This window comes from Silene latifolia, chromosome 10, assembly GCF_048544455.1.
Source record: "Silene latifolia isolate original U9 population chromosome 10, ASM4854445v1, whole genome shotgun sequence".
Taxonomy (NCBI): Eukaryota; Viridiplantae; Streptophyta; class Magnoliopsida; order Caryophyllales; family Caryophyllaceae; genus Silene; species Silene latifolia.
The window spans coordinates 157,909,335-157,925,335 of NC_133535.1; the positions used below are offsets into that span (position 1 = coordinate 157,909,335).

The 16,001-nt window shown below is 35.1% G+C and overlaps 3 protein-coding genes across 4 annotated transcripts; all 3 read left to right on the forward strand.

Annotated features, from left to right (window-relative positions):
• The first annotated feature begins 2,464 nt into the window (after positions 1–2,464).
• Positions 2,465–7,039, forward strand: LOC141606572 (cell number regulator 6-like). 2 transcript variants are annotated; one of them, XR_012526760.1, is made up of 5 exons: positions 2,483–2,767; positions 4,691–4,805; positions 5,280–5,548; positions 6,320–6,625; positions 6,712–7,039. XR_012526760.1 is itself a non-coding variant. In XM_074425751.1 (4 exons), exons 1-4 carry the CDS (start codon positions 2,654–2,656, stop codon positions 6,545–6,547), a joined length of 726 nt encoding a protein of 241 aa, XP_074281852.1. In that variant the 5' UTR covers positions 2,465–2,653; the 3' UTR covers positions 6,548–7,039. The 2 variants fall into 2 exon arrangements, 1 of the variants encoding a protein (XP_074281852.1); XM_074425751.1 differs by having other exon boundaries at positions 2,465–2,767; positions 6,320–7,039.
• Positions 7,040–8,485: 1,446 nt separating this feature from the next.
• Positions 8,486–9,241, forward strand: LOC141608728 (uncharacterized). Its single transcript, XM_074428072.1, has one exon. It carries the CDS (start codon positions 8,486–8,488, stop codon positions 9,239–9,241), a length of 756 nt encoding a protein of 251 aa, XP_074284173.1.
• A 2,748-nt stretch (positions 9,242–11,989) lies between these two features.
• LOC141608729 (COBRA-like protein 4) lies at positions 11,990–15,974 on the forward strand. Its single transcript, XM_074428073.1, has 5 exons — positions 11,990–12,031; positions 12,286–12,742; positions 13,522–13,669; positions 14,499–14,776; positions 15,643–15,974. Exons 1-5 carry the CDS (start codon positions 12,005–12,007, stop codon positions 15,972–15,974), a joined length of 1,242 nt encoding a protein of 413 aa, XP_074284174.1. The 5' UTR covers positions 11,990–12,004.
• Positions 15,975–16,001: the final 27 nt, after the last annotated feature.

Genomic DNA, 16,001 nt, shown 5'->3' on the forward strand with positions numbered 1-16,001 from the left:
TTTTTTTTCTTGCATAAAGTTGTTGTACGGGTATTGTTTTGTTCTTTGTTCTTCTGATTGATGTGATATAGACTGCATTTAGCGAGATTAGACCGTGCACTGCGACCACGTTCAAATCTGAGATTTGATACCATGATGCTGATTGCTGAGTATAAGAATATCAATATTTGGGATTTTTCTGCATCATGTAACCATGTTCTCTGAATATATATATTCGCTTGTTGAATCTCGGAGGCAGCTCTGTTCCATCAACGGTGAAAACCATTGCTGTGGTTTACGGAAGACTTTTACCAGCCTTGAGGCTTGTTAAAGTTGAATTTGATCATATTATGGTACTTAACCGGAAAACTCATCCAAGATGGAGGAAATTGTTTGGAAGCCGAAGGAGCATCCAGAGTCTGTACTTATGAAAGCGACAAAAAACTATCGAAATGACTAATGCACCAGCCTTGTTTTTTTTTTTTTTTTTGGTCATTCGAAGCGCGCACTTAGTCGCACCAGCCTTGTGAGTCTGAGCCTTGCGCTGTGTTGTTATGTTTTGATTTTATCGTTTTGGGAAATGTGGCAGATAGGACCTGCTATGACGATCAACGACCGACTGATTAGGTTGAATTTCAAGGCTGTACTTGTTTGAAGCACCTTACCATGATCATTAGGACACCTTTACCCGAGTAGTAAGTCGTGTGTGTAATACGTTCAGTTTTACTCGACAGTTCTGCTGTGGCTAGCACGACAGCAGTACTAGACTATACAACCAAGTGACATTACAATTACAACTGACTGTCTAGAACTTTAGCTTTATAATGAATTATTCGAGCTTAGATGTATTATGTATAGTTTATGAGCTTTATTTGAATGAATTTGAGCTCATTTAAAAATATGTTGAACTTCAAAAATTATAAAGAAACTCAAAAACATTATATATAAACTCAATTAAATTAAATTTTAACGTTAAAAAAAGTTAAAACATCACTCAAAAAATTATAAAAGCTCAAAAAAAAAATGATTAAAACACCACTCAAATAGGCAACTTTTTCAATGATTTTTCTTAGCTTTTGTACAATGTCTAAAACGATTTATAAAACGAAATATTGAGAGTACTATCACATTATTCACCAACAATAGGGAGTATGTTCTATAGCAACTTGAACAAATAATATTTCTCGCTTTAAAACTAGACCTAACAAAAATAAACCTGAATTTGAAAATCGATCAAAAATATTTGAATCGGTAACTGATCGAACATCTGACATGAGTAATCTGAATAGTACTCAAAACCTGATTTAATCTGAATCAAACCGAAGCTGAATGAAATTCAGTATACCCGAAGGGATCCAAACTTAAATACATCTGAACTAATAATAACTAAATCGATTATTCTGAAATACAAATATTTATTAGGAGTTTTTCATTGATTCTTCATTTATTAGTGGTATATACTCGAATCACTATTAGATTAAGATTGAAAAATTTGAGGAATATTAAGCTAATTTCTTAACGAGCTCAAGAATATTATCCCCTAGCTCACCTTTACAGATATAGACTCGACCCGATTCCTCCGTCACTCGAAATAACACAAACCGATTAAAATGGTTAATCGTAATAAATCCAATCGAAATTGAGCTAAAACCAAAATTAAAATAATCCAAATAAATTCAGTTAATGTATTATACAACTGATTGTATATACACTTATTCAATGTAGTTGAGCTTTCTCTCTAAAAAACCCTCTCTCTCTAAAAAAACCCTCTCTAAAAACCTAGCCTCCATTATTATTCGGGGGCTTCCATCGATCATCCATCGATGGTAAGCCCCTCAAAAGCTTTCTTAAACAACTAATTTTATGCAGATCTATCTTATTTTCAATAATAGTCTCCCTTTTGGTGAGATCTGTTGTTCCGTCCCTTCTTTCGGGGTTTTTCCATTTTTTCGTGGGTTTGTTATCAATAAAATAAGTTTTAATCGACGGGGAGATTATCAGATTTGTTTCGTGGATGAATACATCAAGACGGCTACACTGTTTCCCTCCATCAAGAAGGATGCAAAGACATCGATTATTCATAGATTCAAGAAATTTATGATTTTGGAGCGCGCGTATTTTACCAAGTAATTAGATAGTTATTTTGAATGTATTTTTTACGTTAGCAATCTTGATTTTCCTTTGTCTATTTGTTATCTTCATTGTAACCTACGCTTAGTTGATTATTAATGAGATGACAATTTCAAAAAATGTAGTTGAGCTTTGTTATAGAATTATCGAGCTCTACTAACAAAATTATCGAGTTATGATACAAAGTTATTAACCTCAATAACTTTGTAAAATAGACCAATAACTTGTAAAATAGCTCAACAACTTTGTGTAGAGCTCGACAACGTTGAGACGGTTGTACAATGCTACTGTACAACTCGTTGTTGGATAGTATTTGTGAATAAATTTGACCCGTTTGTCCATTTTAATTAAAACTGCAGTCTTGACTTTTGATCGAAGAACCTCCCACCAAACACTAATTGTCCACTCTCCCCTGAATCTAGCACTCTGTACAAAATCACCCTAATTTGGTCAATTTCTCTCTATTCCATCTCAATCGTGCTTACATTTTTCTGGGTTTGATCAAATAACCCAAATTTTACAACACAAACTTAAACAATTAAACATGATGGGTGAAGATGAGACATCAAGATATGTAAAGTTGACTAAAGCTCAAGTTTCTGCTGATGAACAAGAGATTGAACCTGGTGAACTTAATCAAGCAATTCCAACTTCTCAGGTTTCTCTTTTACTTCATGATTATTCATAATTTTATTGGCATTTTTGATTTTGAGTTTTGGATTTGACCCTTTTGTTATTACTGTTTGATCTACAAAACCCATGTCTTGAATTTTTTATTTAGTTTTTGTTTTTGTTTTGTGTTTCAATTTGATTGGAATGTATGTTCAATTGAAAAAGATATGAACTTTGATGATTGTTGTGATTTTTTGTTGTTTGGTGTGTTGTGCATTGTGTTGATGTCCAGTTATGATGGTGAATGTTGTTTATGTTTGTGTTTGCATTTGATTGAAATGTAGGTTGACTTGTAAAATACCCCCTCTGCCCCGGTCATTTGTTGTCCTTTGGTTTTGGCACAAAGACCAAAGAAAGGGAAATTGGCCAATTACTAAATGATAAGTGGAACAAATTGAGTGTGAATGATCAAATTGCTGATCAAGTTCATTCTTAAAATACAAAGGTCAACAACTCACTGAGACACCCCAATATGGAAAAGGACAACAAATGAACGGGACGGAGGGAGTATATGATCTTTAATGATTGTTGTTGTGCATTGTGTAATTTTGTTGATGTTTAGTTTTTTGATGGTCAATTTGTGTTATCATGTGAATTTTAGGCATGAAAGTGTGATCTTTGATCTTTGGGAATGTTAGATTGTTGGGTTTTTAGCTCATATGATATGATATGATCATGTGTTTGTACTTTCCCAAGACCCGATCTTTACCAATTTGATAGTAAGCTAAATTGTAGGAGTATTTATGTGGGAGTGTGTAGCATTGAAATATTTCGAGCTATACTCCCTCCGATTCTTTGAAATTACCCCGGGTTTCAAAATCTGTGAGGGGGAGTGGGGAGATTCTGTAGAATTGGAAGGAGTTCCATCTAGGCGGTTGACGTGGTGATGGAGATGACCAGGGTTACCTAATTCGCTCACCTAGGGTGCGAATTGCGAATTGATAAGCGCGTATCAATTCGCAATACGTTTTCGAATTAATTCGCACTAATTCGTGAATTATGTATTAAAATCAGCGAATTCTAAAAGCAGATTAACAACTTAATCAGTGGACTTATTTTGGTTTTGTCTGGTTTCATCACTTTGTGTTTACTTAAGAAACCAGAAAAATATGGTCAATAGACTTATTTTGGTGGTTCTTGCTGATCTTTATGCAATGAACTTATTTTTTTTGTTATTATCATCAAGTAAATGAAGCGTATTAGTAATTAGGAATTTGCGAATTGCCCCTGGAGATGACTATGTGCTCAGTTTTACTTTCTAATGGGGTTAGGGCGGTAGAGGATTTGGTTTAGGAGATAAGATTGGTTCTATTAATTAATTACTTAGACCAAGATTGATCCCTTTTTGGTTTAAGATTATGTATTGGATGGATGTGTTTCTACTTTAAATCCCGCGGATGGTTAGATAGATTGTTTTGGAGATAAAATCGAAGTTACTCTGAATACTTGTTGAAAGTTACTGTCCAAGTCCAACAAGATGTCGATTTTCCTTAGCATGGATACTTTAGCATATTCGGGAGATAAAATCCCGAGTATGATTTAACTAATTTTTTTGAATTTGCCATGTTGCTCTAATCGATTTGTAGTGCCTGTTCAACTCCGTAAACTTCTTATACAAATTAGTACATTGATGATCACTTGATCCCTTTGGCTCAATGGTTGATTAGCGATTATATAAAACTGAAGGTCAAGGGTAATTTCTTGGCCTCCTTAGTTTTTTTTTCCGTTTCATTATTTGACCTGTCATTGCTGGTTTTAAATGATTACGCATGTTAGCCGACTCCAGAGCATTTTGGTATTAGGGCAATTTTGTTGTTTGATGTTTGGTCTTCAACCCCACTGACTCCCTTTTGTCTGTGCTATATGCCCCTTCTTAAAATGCTCCCCTTGCGTGCTCTTGATTGTGCAGTTGGATATTCGGACTTGTCATGAATGCGGACAGGCTCTACCTGAAAGCTATCAAGCTCCTGCTAATGAACCTTGGTCCACTGGGATCTTTGGATGCGCTGAAGATACTGACAGCTGTGAGTTCTTATCACTGTTTCTCTTCTCAAAGTTGATTTCAAAATTGTAATCGGAACCGTTTTAACATTTCCAGGAACTTGTGAGTGTTATACTGGTAATAGATTCTTGTCGAATATGCTGGTAATCTTAATGTATCCAGAACCCCGCATATAGAAGCATTATAAAACATCGAAAACACTTTTATAGTACGTATGATTTTCACCCTCACGCTGTCATAAACAATGTTTACAGTTCACCCTGCTGGCATTACAATCTCCGTTGGCTGGTCAAAATTTCACAATAATATCCCACGCAAAGCAATGCATTCGAAATATTTGTACTTGTGTTGCATTTTGTGTAGAGATTCTTGCTTGGAGATTAGGCAACAGGATCAAAAGAAGTGGATGAACTGGTTTTATTTTTTTCAATACGCGCGCCCCTTTATTCTGAACAATTTACTAAACCCTTAAACCTTTTTATTTTTTGCCTCTCAGGTTGGACTGGACTTTTTTGTCCATGTGTCTTATTCGGACGGAATATCGAAAGGTTGAGAGATGAAACCCCTTGGACTACACCATGCATTTGTCATGCAGTTTTTGTTGAAGGCGGAATGGCACTCGCCGGTGTTACAGCTTTCACCTATGGCATTATTGACCCTAGAACAACATGTCTTATATGGGAAGGCCTCTTTTTTGCATGGTGGATGTGCGGAATCTATACTGGTCTTGCTCGACAAACATTGCAAAGAAATTATCACCTCAAGGTGACTTATTATACTTGCCCCCTTTTCTCTTTTAACATAGAGCAACGTCACTTGCGTCACACCGTCAATTGCGTGTAGATCTCACAGATTTATTAGCGGGTCATATTGGGTAAGGTTCAGTTAAGGTTAGGGGTCGTTTTGGTTGGCGGGGTCAATTGGTCATTTTTCGGTCATAGTTATTAAGGTTTTGGGTATTTTGTTATCTGGTCATTTTTGGGACCGTTATTTATTTATTTATTTATTTTTACAGCTTAAGTTTTTATTCGGTTGGGGTCAGTCAGTTTTGCTCGAATATTGCTCACTTTTAGGTAGACCTAATATTGCTCACTTTTAGGTAGACCTGGCAAAAGTAACCCGATCCGATTGACCCGACCCAAAAAGACTGACCCGAGACCCGAAGTGACTCGAACTACATCACCCGAATGTGACCCGAAAACACGAATTGACCTGTCCCAAACCGAACCGACGCGAACATGACCCGAGCTTATTGACTCCTACCTGGCCCGACCCGAAAATGACCGGATCTGAAACCATCAAACCCGAAAATGACCCGACAAAATATAACTCTAATTGAACCGAAAAGACTTCAAATGGTTATTTCTCTTTTATTCATTGACCCGAAAATGACCCAACCCAAAACAACCCCGACCCGACCAACAAACCCGACCCACTGACCCGTTTTGCCAGGTCTACTAGGTGCCGGTGTGCTAGATACTAGTCTACTACTATAACAATGTGAGTCTAATATGCGACGTTTATGTAAATATGCAGGACTCCCCTTGTGATCCATGCATGGTGCATTGCTGCATGCATTGGTGTGCCTTATGCCAGGAGCATCGTGAGATGAAGGCCCGTCTCTCAGATGACGCTGCCATGTCCATGACTGTTATCAACCCACCGCCTGTTCAAGAGATGACTAGCAGGGACAACCATGAGCCTACAACCACCTCCGAAGGGAATGCTAAAGACGGATCAAGTTTAGAGATGCGAGCACTTTAGTCTAAATTTTTCATCCTACGCCAATAGTGTTAACCCGCATAGCCTCTCAAAGGGTTTCATCCATGGCGAGGTGAAGGCGTCAGAATTTTGCAACTGTAGCCTACGCTGAAGATTCTGTAAGATCGATGTAGGCGATATTGTTTTCATTGAATCCAAAACCGCAGAAGTTAAACCGAGAATTTTTTGCTACAAACTTTTTCAAAACTAACAAAATTGATATCATGCTTAGGTTCTCAATTTTTTTTCAAGAACAATTATTCACAAATTCTTGTATAAACTGTGTGATATGCTTGAATCTATTCAGTCCCCTTTCGAATTGTGCGGGATGGCACTTCAATAGGTCCCTGACCGTCTCTCTGAAGTTTTTGTATTATTGGCATAGTTCTTCATTCAGAAATCTGTAATAACTACTCTAGATCGATAAAATCTTCCTTACCTCTAGATCGTGGACTTAGCTAACAGAACGTTAATATATGAACCATTTTAAATTTATTTATTTTATTTTCGTTTGTTATTTCTTTTATTTTATGCATCCGTTACAACACATTTGATTGAGAAAAAAGATTGTACATCAGATGTACTACCTCATATTTAATGACTTTTTGAGTTTTTGTGTATTTTTTTTAAGTTCTATAGAGTTTATAAATTACATTTTATTTTTATGATGTCAAAAATCAAATTTTTTCGAGCTTATATGTAATTTTTTTGAGTTATAATGTAACTTTTTGAGATTAATGTTTAAATAAATGAACTCAAAATTTTTATAATAAAACTCAAAATTTTAAAATTAAAACTCAAAAACTTTATCTTAATGCTCAAAAACTATACATGTATAATCCACATACTGCATTTGATTAGTGACATATTACCAAAGTCTTATTAGTATTCAAAATTCAATTCCATGGAATTCACCTAATCATAGATTCATAATCACCAAATAAGAGTTTCTATATATATTTTTTATTTTGGCATTAAGGGAGCTACAAGGACGAATATGCTGCTAATGAGGTTTGAACCCGGATCATGAATACTAACTCTCATAACTTTACCAATTAAGCTAGCTGGCGTCTACAAGTTAATATAATATACCGAGTAAATGCTAAAATCTTCATGTTTAGTTCAAATTTTAAACAATACATGCAATTAATAAGTAAATACTTTACGTTTGAATGAAGTGATCACATTTACGTAAATTTTAAAGATGTGACACATCAAGATTTTATTTGTTATCAAAATAAGTCAAAACGGCATATCTGATTTGTTTAGGTAGAAAATTCATTTATTTATTAACCAGATAACTCATATTAGTGTGCAAATATACATGGATTAATTTTATGGCAACAACAGTTGGCATGATTGCATGAACACAATTAAATATATTTTTTTTTTGGTAAAATAATTTAATATTTTTTAAAGTCAACTACATTAAATTCGATATTAATAATAATAAAATAATAAAAATGGACTCACTTGCTTAATATATATAAGATTGGGGCTTACGTCATACGTAATAAACATGACAATTTGGAAATATGATGTCATCAAATTTTGCAATAACAAATAAATTTATTAACCAAGGAAACTTCTATTAGCACACAATTTTATTTTTGTTAAGTGAATAATTCTATTAATATTATTATTCTATTTGAATAAAAACATTCATACTTTTTCATATAAAAGTAATCTTAAGAGTTAAATTTGATATATTATTTGAATAAAGTTAATAACATTTCATTAAAATCTTAATGTTTTGGCAATATTTACATAAATTTATGAGATATAAAAATTTGACTGAGTTGTCTTCCCATACATGAAAGATCTTTGACATTTAACACTTTCACCTTATAAAAGGATCATCTAATCACAAGTTTTTTTACAATCAAATAAATTAACTTGCAATTAAAGTCGTCGTAATTATCGAGTTTAAAAGTTTTAACCATGGTTGCCAAATCATCATCTTCATTCAAAAAGGAAGATAATAAGAAGATGAAGGGTGTAATTATCGACGATAATGAGGAGAAAATCACGTCTCAATTATCAAATAACGCATTTGATCTTAAACTTTCAAGTTTCGATCAGAAAGAATCATCTCAACCAAAAATTTCGACAGATGAATCATCATCTTTAGAAGCGAAGCCTACTACAAGGGTTTTTACGTGCAACTATTGCAAAGGAGAGTTTTCAACGTCTCAAGCTTTAGGTGGTCACCAAAACGCTCATAAACAAGAGCGTGCTAGGGATAAGATGAGACGAGTTACTAACACTGAACTCGTCCCATCTTTTAATTTGTACCAACCCTATACGGGTAATATGTACAATTTAATATACGGTCCATCTTATTATAAGAGACCGCCCCTTGGCGTGATAACAACAAATTCCATGATTCATAAGCCTACCTACTCGTGGCCGTCGAGTCCTGGATATCGATATGGTTATGGTAGGACGTCGATTGGACCGTCTAAACCATTGATTAATCCTCAACCATCTTACGATAAAATAAGATTATTAGGTAACAATATTACTCGTTCCGCCTTCAATAACTTCAATAATCTTTCAAGATCTTTGCCTACAATTAATGATGAGATCCGTGATAATACAAATAGTGGAGCTGATCGTAACATCACTCGAGATTTAAACCTTAAAGTGAAGGTTGAAGACGATAATCCATGCCTTGATTTGTCCTTAAGGCTTTAAACGTTATTTCTTATGTATTGCTTAGAAAATTTTGTACTTCGTTTACTTTATTTTTATTTTTATTTTTACATGCACGATTTTTTTTACGTCCTTATAGGATTTACCGATGATGTCATGACCTAGTCGTCAAGATTGAGGTATTGATTTTGATAGATTATTGATAGTTCTCTCGAGTTCAAATAAACGTCATTTTCTTTGATTATATTTCATTTATCGTCCATAATACATTAAAACAATTTTTTTGATAGACCTTATTTTTAAGTATTGGAGTGTAATTAATTTTATAATATGATATTATGATGTGCATGCATGCATATGGGTTAGTTCATCGTTCAATTATTTTTTCCTTTATTACACGTATAACAATATATACTTAGCTTGCATGGTTGCATTGCATTAATATTTACTTTGATCTCTAATATTCATGTACCAATCAATTCGTTATTATGAGAAATAATCTCAAGTTTCCATTAAATGATGCATGTAATAATAATTGATACCATGATTGAGACAAAGGGAGTAACAATTAACGAGAAGCCATATAACATGCGTAGGCCTTGCTGCCTTGGCTTTTAATATGACCCGACTTAAACCCAATCCTGAGGCTCACTATGACCCTATTTGGTAAACAACATATTAGGTGAAATTAGTAGATTTTGGCTTAAATAGTAATTTGACCCATCCTAATTTTATGTGTTTGGTTAATGATATATTCAGATAGCATATTTGCCGGATTCTACTATTTTTGAATATGCTGCTAATAGCAGCATATTGTAAGTAGCATATTGAGTTTATACATGGAAATGGTGGATTTTTCATATAATCTGCTAGTTACCAAACACATTTTCTTAGGCTCCGTTTGCCAAGACATTTCAGGTACCTGATTTGGTCAAAGTAGCATATTTGACCAAAATTCCAGGTACCTTATTTTTTCTGTAACGTTTGGCAAATAGCTTATTTAACCTGAAATGAAATGCTACCTAGAGTAACATTTAAGATTTCAGGTACCTGATTTGATTTGTTTTTCCGTTTTTACCCCCTTACATTTATAATATTAAATAATTATCATATACTTTTACGTCATTTCATCAAAATCAGTTACCTTTTCGGTTAGTTTGCCAAACACTTTTTTATATAATCAGCTACCTTATCAGTTCCTAATTTTCAGCTACCTTATCTATTACCTTTTCAGTTTTCAGTTAGCTTTTCAGTTTTCAGCTCCCTTTTCAGGTTTCAGCTACCTTTTCAGTTAGTTTTACCAAACAGAACTTTAATTCTGCTAATTTAATATGATGGTCAAACCTGCTACTAAAATCTGCTAACGCTATCTGCTATTATTAATTTGCTTCTACCGTTTACCAAACAGGGCCTATATCATACATTCATACTCACTTGTTAGAGGAAGTTGGAACCTGAAACATCAAGAACATACACAGTATTGCCGTATTGGTATGTTCAGAACCTCAGTCGATGTGGTAACGCGGTACTCCCTCAGTTTCGGTTATTTATTTACCTATTCGATCCATTTTGGCCGGGCATCTCAGTCAATTGTTTACCTTTTTATATTAGGAATATCTTTAATGGACAATTTTATCATCTACACTCAATTTTACTTGTGTCATCTAATAATTGGTCACTTCCTCTTTTCTTGGTCGTTGTGTCCCAAAACTAAACGTAAATAAATGACAGTGACCGAGGGAGTATTTTGGAGGTTTAGTATTTTGGTATCATTGCTCACAAGTCATTATCATATTGGTAAGACATCAAAAGCTGAGTTAATGAACATCTTAATCTCTTGTTAATGCTTTGATTAATACTCCATTTTGTTAATACATTCACGTCCAACAATTTAGGAACTCACTGGAAAAGGATAATCAACTCGTAAACGCAAATTCTTATTTCAGACGAGCCATTTTTGTCAAAAACAATAAGACGAAGTTTTGTGACCATTTGTTGTAAATGGTCTCAAAATTCCGTCCTATTGTTTCAGACAGAAACGACTTGCCTTAAGGAAGACCAACTCGTAACGAAAACACTAAATCTCATTGAAGACGGACGATATCCGTCACAAAACTTGTGACGGATACCGTTTCCTCTCACAAAATATCCATTGAGAGGTGAGTGAGAAGCACATGGGGGTGCCCCACCTTATCCCCTCTCCCTTTTTGTGAGAGGTCTTCAGCTTGTGATGGGATTAGCCCGTCACAAGCAAGACGCTTTGGAACGAAAAAGGGCTAAGGGTATAAATAGCAACATGTGTAAAACTAGATAACTTTAATTATGTACAATTATATAAGCCCTCAGCCCTTAGCAATCAAATTTGCATCAAATGCAATTTAAAGAAGAGAAATACATTACACAATTTTATATCGTTATAAAGATAACTAATTTAAATCCCGCACAATTTCGATTGCTAGTGTAATATTGTACTAATAACGATGTTTTGGAGCAAACGTGAGTTTGGAGTTGTCTAAGGAAATCGGAAATGGCGATTTTAGCACTTTGCCTTATAGCAATGCTCTCTTATGCAGGTGATCCTTTTGTCTTAAACTTTGAGTGACCATCCATATATCTTAATCACGAGTTCCAAACTTGACAAATCTCATTTTTCAAATTTTGTACTTGGAAAGATGATCGATTTGAGAAAAAAAAAAATCGTCAGTTTCTGTACTTCTAAACACGAGTTATGACCTCTTTTCTTGTGTTGTAGCTGCATATGATCCTTTGGACCCAACCGGGAATATAACCATTAAATGGGATATTATGTCGTGGACCCTCGATGGCTATGTGGTATCGTACTCCCTCCCGTTCACTGATATCTTCTAGTTTTCTTCGTTCGTCCATTTGTTAATTTTTTACATACTCCGTAAGTTCCAGTGGCGGAGCCAGGAATGTAAGATAGCGAGGGCGAAAATTTGAAAATTTTAACTAAAAATTTCAAAATTTTCAAACGCAAGCGGGGACGACCGCCCCTGCTAGCCCCTCCCTGGCTCCACCACTATCCGTAACAATTTGTGATTATTATTTGAGCGAATTATACGCAGGCAGCAGTATCGGTACACAATCTCCAAATGTACCGACAAATCGGGCCTCCGGGATGGCAATTGGGCTGGACATGGGCCGGGAAAGAAGTAATATGGTCAATGGTTGGAGCCCAAACAACAGAGCAAGGAGATTGCTCAAAATTCAAACTAAATACACCACATTGTTGCAAAAAGACCCCAAATGTTATAGATCTCTTGCCTAATGCACCTTTTACTCAACAATACACCAATTGTTGTAAGGGTGGGGTGCTTCCATCCTTTGGCCAAAACCCAAATGCATCATTAGCCAAATTTCAAGTCAGTGTCGGTGACGCCGGAACCTCGGTCGATACCGTTGGCCTACCTCAAAACTTCACTTTTTTGGGCCCTGGCCCTGGTTACACTTGTGGCCCTGCTAAGATTGTTCCCTCCACCATTTTCTTTGCTCAGGACCGTCGTCGTAAAACTCAAGCCTTGAGTAAGTTTTGTTTAACTCTGTAACTCTCGTATTAAGGCTTTGTTCTTTTCGGTTGAACTGAACTTAATCGAATTTAATGCAGCTGAAGTACTTAACTAAATTGAACTGAAATGAACTGAAACTAGTTTAGCTCCCGTGCAATGACACGGTATATATAGAGTTTTACTTTTTTTTTAGTGTATTATATTTATGAAATTTAAATTAATTAATCTTTTTTTTTTTTTTACATTTTTCATCGTTATATTTTGATTTGAAAAATCAAAGTAAAAATCGTCGTATTAATCATGAAATGAGTATTTCTAGAAAGTTTTTCTTATTACTGAGAGATTAATGGTGTTATTTTATAAAATTTTATTGATGATATATTTTTTACCGCAACTTTTTATCATAGAAAATTAATGAATTCTTTTCGTATGATTCTTTAAACAAAAAGAAAGAATTCCTTTTTATATCGTAAAAAGATTGAAGATAATTTTGTGTAGAAAGTAAAATACTAAATGACATAAATATATAAATCTGAAAGATTATGTGTATTATAGCACACCATATTTATAAAATATGCTAAAAATAACAAATTTAGGCGGGAAAATTTGGAGTTTCGCCTATTCTTTTAGTAAATAAGGGATGAGCTGAACTGAATAGAGCTGAACTGAACTAAACTAAATGATGATAATATGCAAGCACTTTGCTTTCAACATTTTTCATTCGATTCGAATTTGAGATTAACATGTTAATTTAAGCACTTATACATGTTGTGTTTGTTAATTTAATGATTGTAGTGACATGGAATGTGACTTGTACATACTCAAAGTTCCTAGCCGGAAAATATCCGCCTTGTTGTGTTTCGTATTCAGCATTCTACAACGAAACAATCACTTCTTGCCCGAGTTGCGCCTGTGGATGTGAACATATAACAGACTGCATCAAGTAAGCAATACATACAACATACATACTTCCTCGGTTCACTTCAATTCCATACGTTTCATTAAAGTATACCTCACATATATTAAACAAACGTATGAAATCTAAATGAACGAAACAAAAAAAGGGTGTTTATCATAGAAAAATACACTTGTTTCCTCTACTACTTGCAGACAGTGGTGGAGTTAGGGAAGACGAGAGACAGTCGCCCCCCCCCCCCCCTCGACGGATGAAATTTTCGAAGTTTTTAGTTAAATTTCCGATTTTTTTCCGAATGTACTTTATGAAAATAGTCATTCGGGAAGAGAAAGATCTCTATGTTCGTCAATATGCGCGAGAATGATTCGCAGCCTTAACTTTCAAGGAAAAGGAAGCGGCAAGCAGCAGTTCTACCAGATCTACCAGGACGATCTAGTCACAGGGTTTCACTTCTCAGTGTGCAGCTTTTTAATTAATTCTAATGAAAGACTTTAAATTGGCTAGCGGGCATGAAAGATCTTAAGTGGGGTTTCTTCGCTTTCTGTACACCCCAATAGTGTTCCTCAGTAGCTCAGTGGTAGAGCGGTCGGCTGCCCCTTCTTTCTTTTCAGGAAGAGGACATGCGCCTGCTTTCTGCTGACTGGGCTGGTTGAAGGGAGGGAAAAGGATAGACAAAGTAAAGGAGCCCTATTTTTGTAAAATAAAACCTTGAGGGTAGTTCGCTTGGAAAGTAGTTTTTCGTAAGCAGGTTGGTACAGTAGTGTAATATAAAATGAAAAAGAAAGCCACGATACCCCCCTCCCCCTAAATTTTTCGCCCTCCTAAGTTCAAATCCTGGCTCCGCCACTGCTTGCAGAAGTGATTCGAAACTACTGAAGACAGCGGGGATACATACTCCGACAAAGGATAACACGCCCTTGCTTCAATGCACCCGCCATATGTGCCCAATACGAGTACATTGGCATGTTAAAGTCAATTACGAGGACTACTGGCGCGTTAAAATCAGCATCACCAACTTCAATTACCGAATGAACTACACACAGTGGACACTCACTGTTCAGCACCCTAATATGAAGAATATCACCCAAGTCTTCAGTTTCGACTACACCCCCACTTCTCCATATCAATCAATAAGTAAGTTCTCATCCTCTTATTTCTAACTAAACCTGTCAAACGGGTTGGGCGGGCCGGGTCCCAAGTCGGGTCATACAGGTCGGGTCACATACGGATCGGGTCATACGGGCCGCGGTTGGGTTAGGGTCAGAATACGGGTTAAGAAATACTCCCTCCTATTCCAAAGAACCGTCTCATTGTGAATATGACACAAGAATTAAGGAAGTGAGTTTAGACCACACAAAACGGACAATGGCACAGTTATATGAATAGACGGAAATGAAATTGAATTTAGACCACACAACACTTACCAAAAATAAACAATGAGACATTATTGTGAATAGACGGAAATGGACAATGAGACGGTTATCTGGAATAGGAGGGAGTAATTTTTAACGTCTTTTTTAAACTATTTTTTTAATTTAAAAAATAATTTTTAAAAAATAAAACATATTTAAAACTATTATTTTAATCATATTCAACATTTACATTATTTATATTGACATAATTATTAAATAAAGTTTTTTAATAATTATTTTATTATTAAATATTATAAAAGTTATATAAAATTGACTTTTTAGTTGAATTTACAATTTTAAGTAATAAAAAATTAATTTTTTAACTATTTTTTCAAATATAATATATAAATATTAATATTTTTAATAAAATTCATGATTTTTCCTTGACCCAGCGGGTCGACCCGTTCGGGTCGGATCTCAGTCCTAGAATAACGGGTCATTTCGGGTTCGGATCAAACGGGTCGCGGGTCAAAAAACCGGGTCGGGTGGGTCGGGTTTTCGTTTTGACAGGTCTATTTCTAACGCTAATATGAAAAATATCACCAAAGTCTTAAATTTTGAGTTTTAATAGTGTTTATAATGTTACAGATGATACGGGAATGTTTTACGGGATGAAATACTACAATGAAATGTTGATGGAAGCTGGAAAATTCGGAAGTATACAGTCAGAGATCTTAATGCAAAAGGATCCAGACACTTTCACATTTCGGCAAGGTTGGGCTTTCCCTCGAAAGATTTACTTTAACGGTGACGAATGTACGCTACCGCCACCCGACTCGTACCCTTACTTGCCCAACTCTGTATACAAGAGATCTGTCTCAGCCTTAGCAACAGTTTGTTCACTGGCAGTAACCTTTTTAACCCTAGCAATGCATGTAAATTTTCATAATGTTGTCTATGATTGTGTGAACAATTTTTAGATGACTCGGTCCAAATTTCGTTGGATT

Excerpts from the sequence above, each read along its gene's own strand:
- LOC141606572 (XM_074425751.1), top strand. The coding sequence starts at position 2,654 with ATGATGGGTGAAGATGAGACATCAAGATATGTAAAGTTGACTAAAGCT. Across the intron at positions 4,806-5,279 it reads CGCTGAAGATACTGACAGCT|GTTGGACTGGACTTTTTTGT; the intron begins GTGAGTTCTTAT and ends TTTGCCTCTCAG. Across the intron at positions 5,549-6,319 it reads AAAGAAATTATCACCTCAAG|GACTCCCCTTGTGATCCATG; the intron begins GTGACTTATTAT and ends GTAAATATGCAG.
- LOC141608728 (XM_074428072.1), top strand. The coding sequence starts at position 8,486 with ATGGTTGCCAAATCATCATCTTCATTCAAAAAGGAAGATAATAAGAAG.
- LOC141608729 (XM_074428073.1), top strand. The coding sequence starts at position 12,005 with ATGTCGTGGACCCTCGATGGCTATGTG. Across the intron at positions 12,743-13,521 it reads TCGTAAAACTCAAGCCTTGA|TGACATGGAATGTGACTTGT; the intron begins GTAAGTTTTGTT and ends TAATGATTGTAG. Across the intron at positions 14,777-15,642 it reads TTCTCCATATCAATCAATAA|ATGATACGGGAATGTTTTAC; the intron begins GTAAGTTCTCAT and ends ATAATGTTACAG.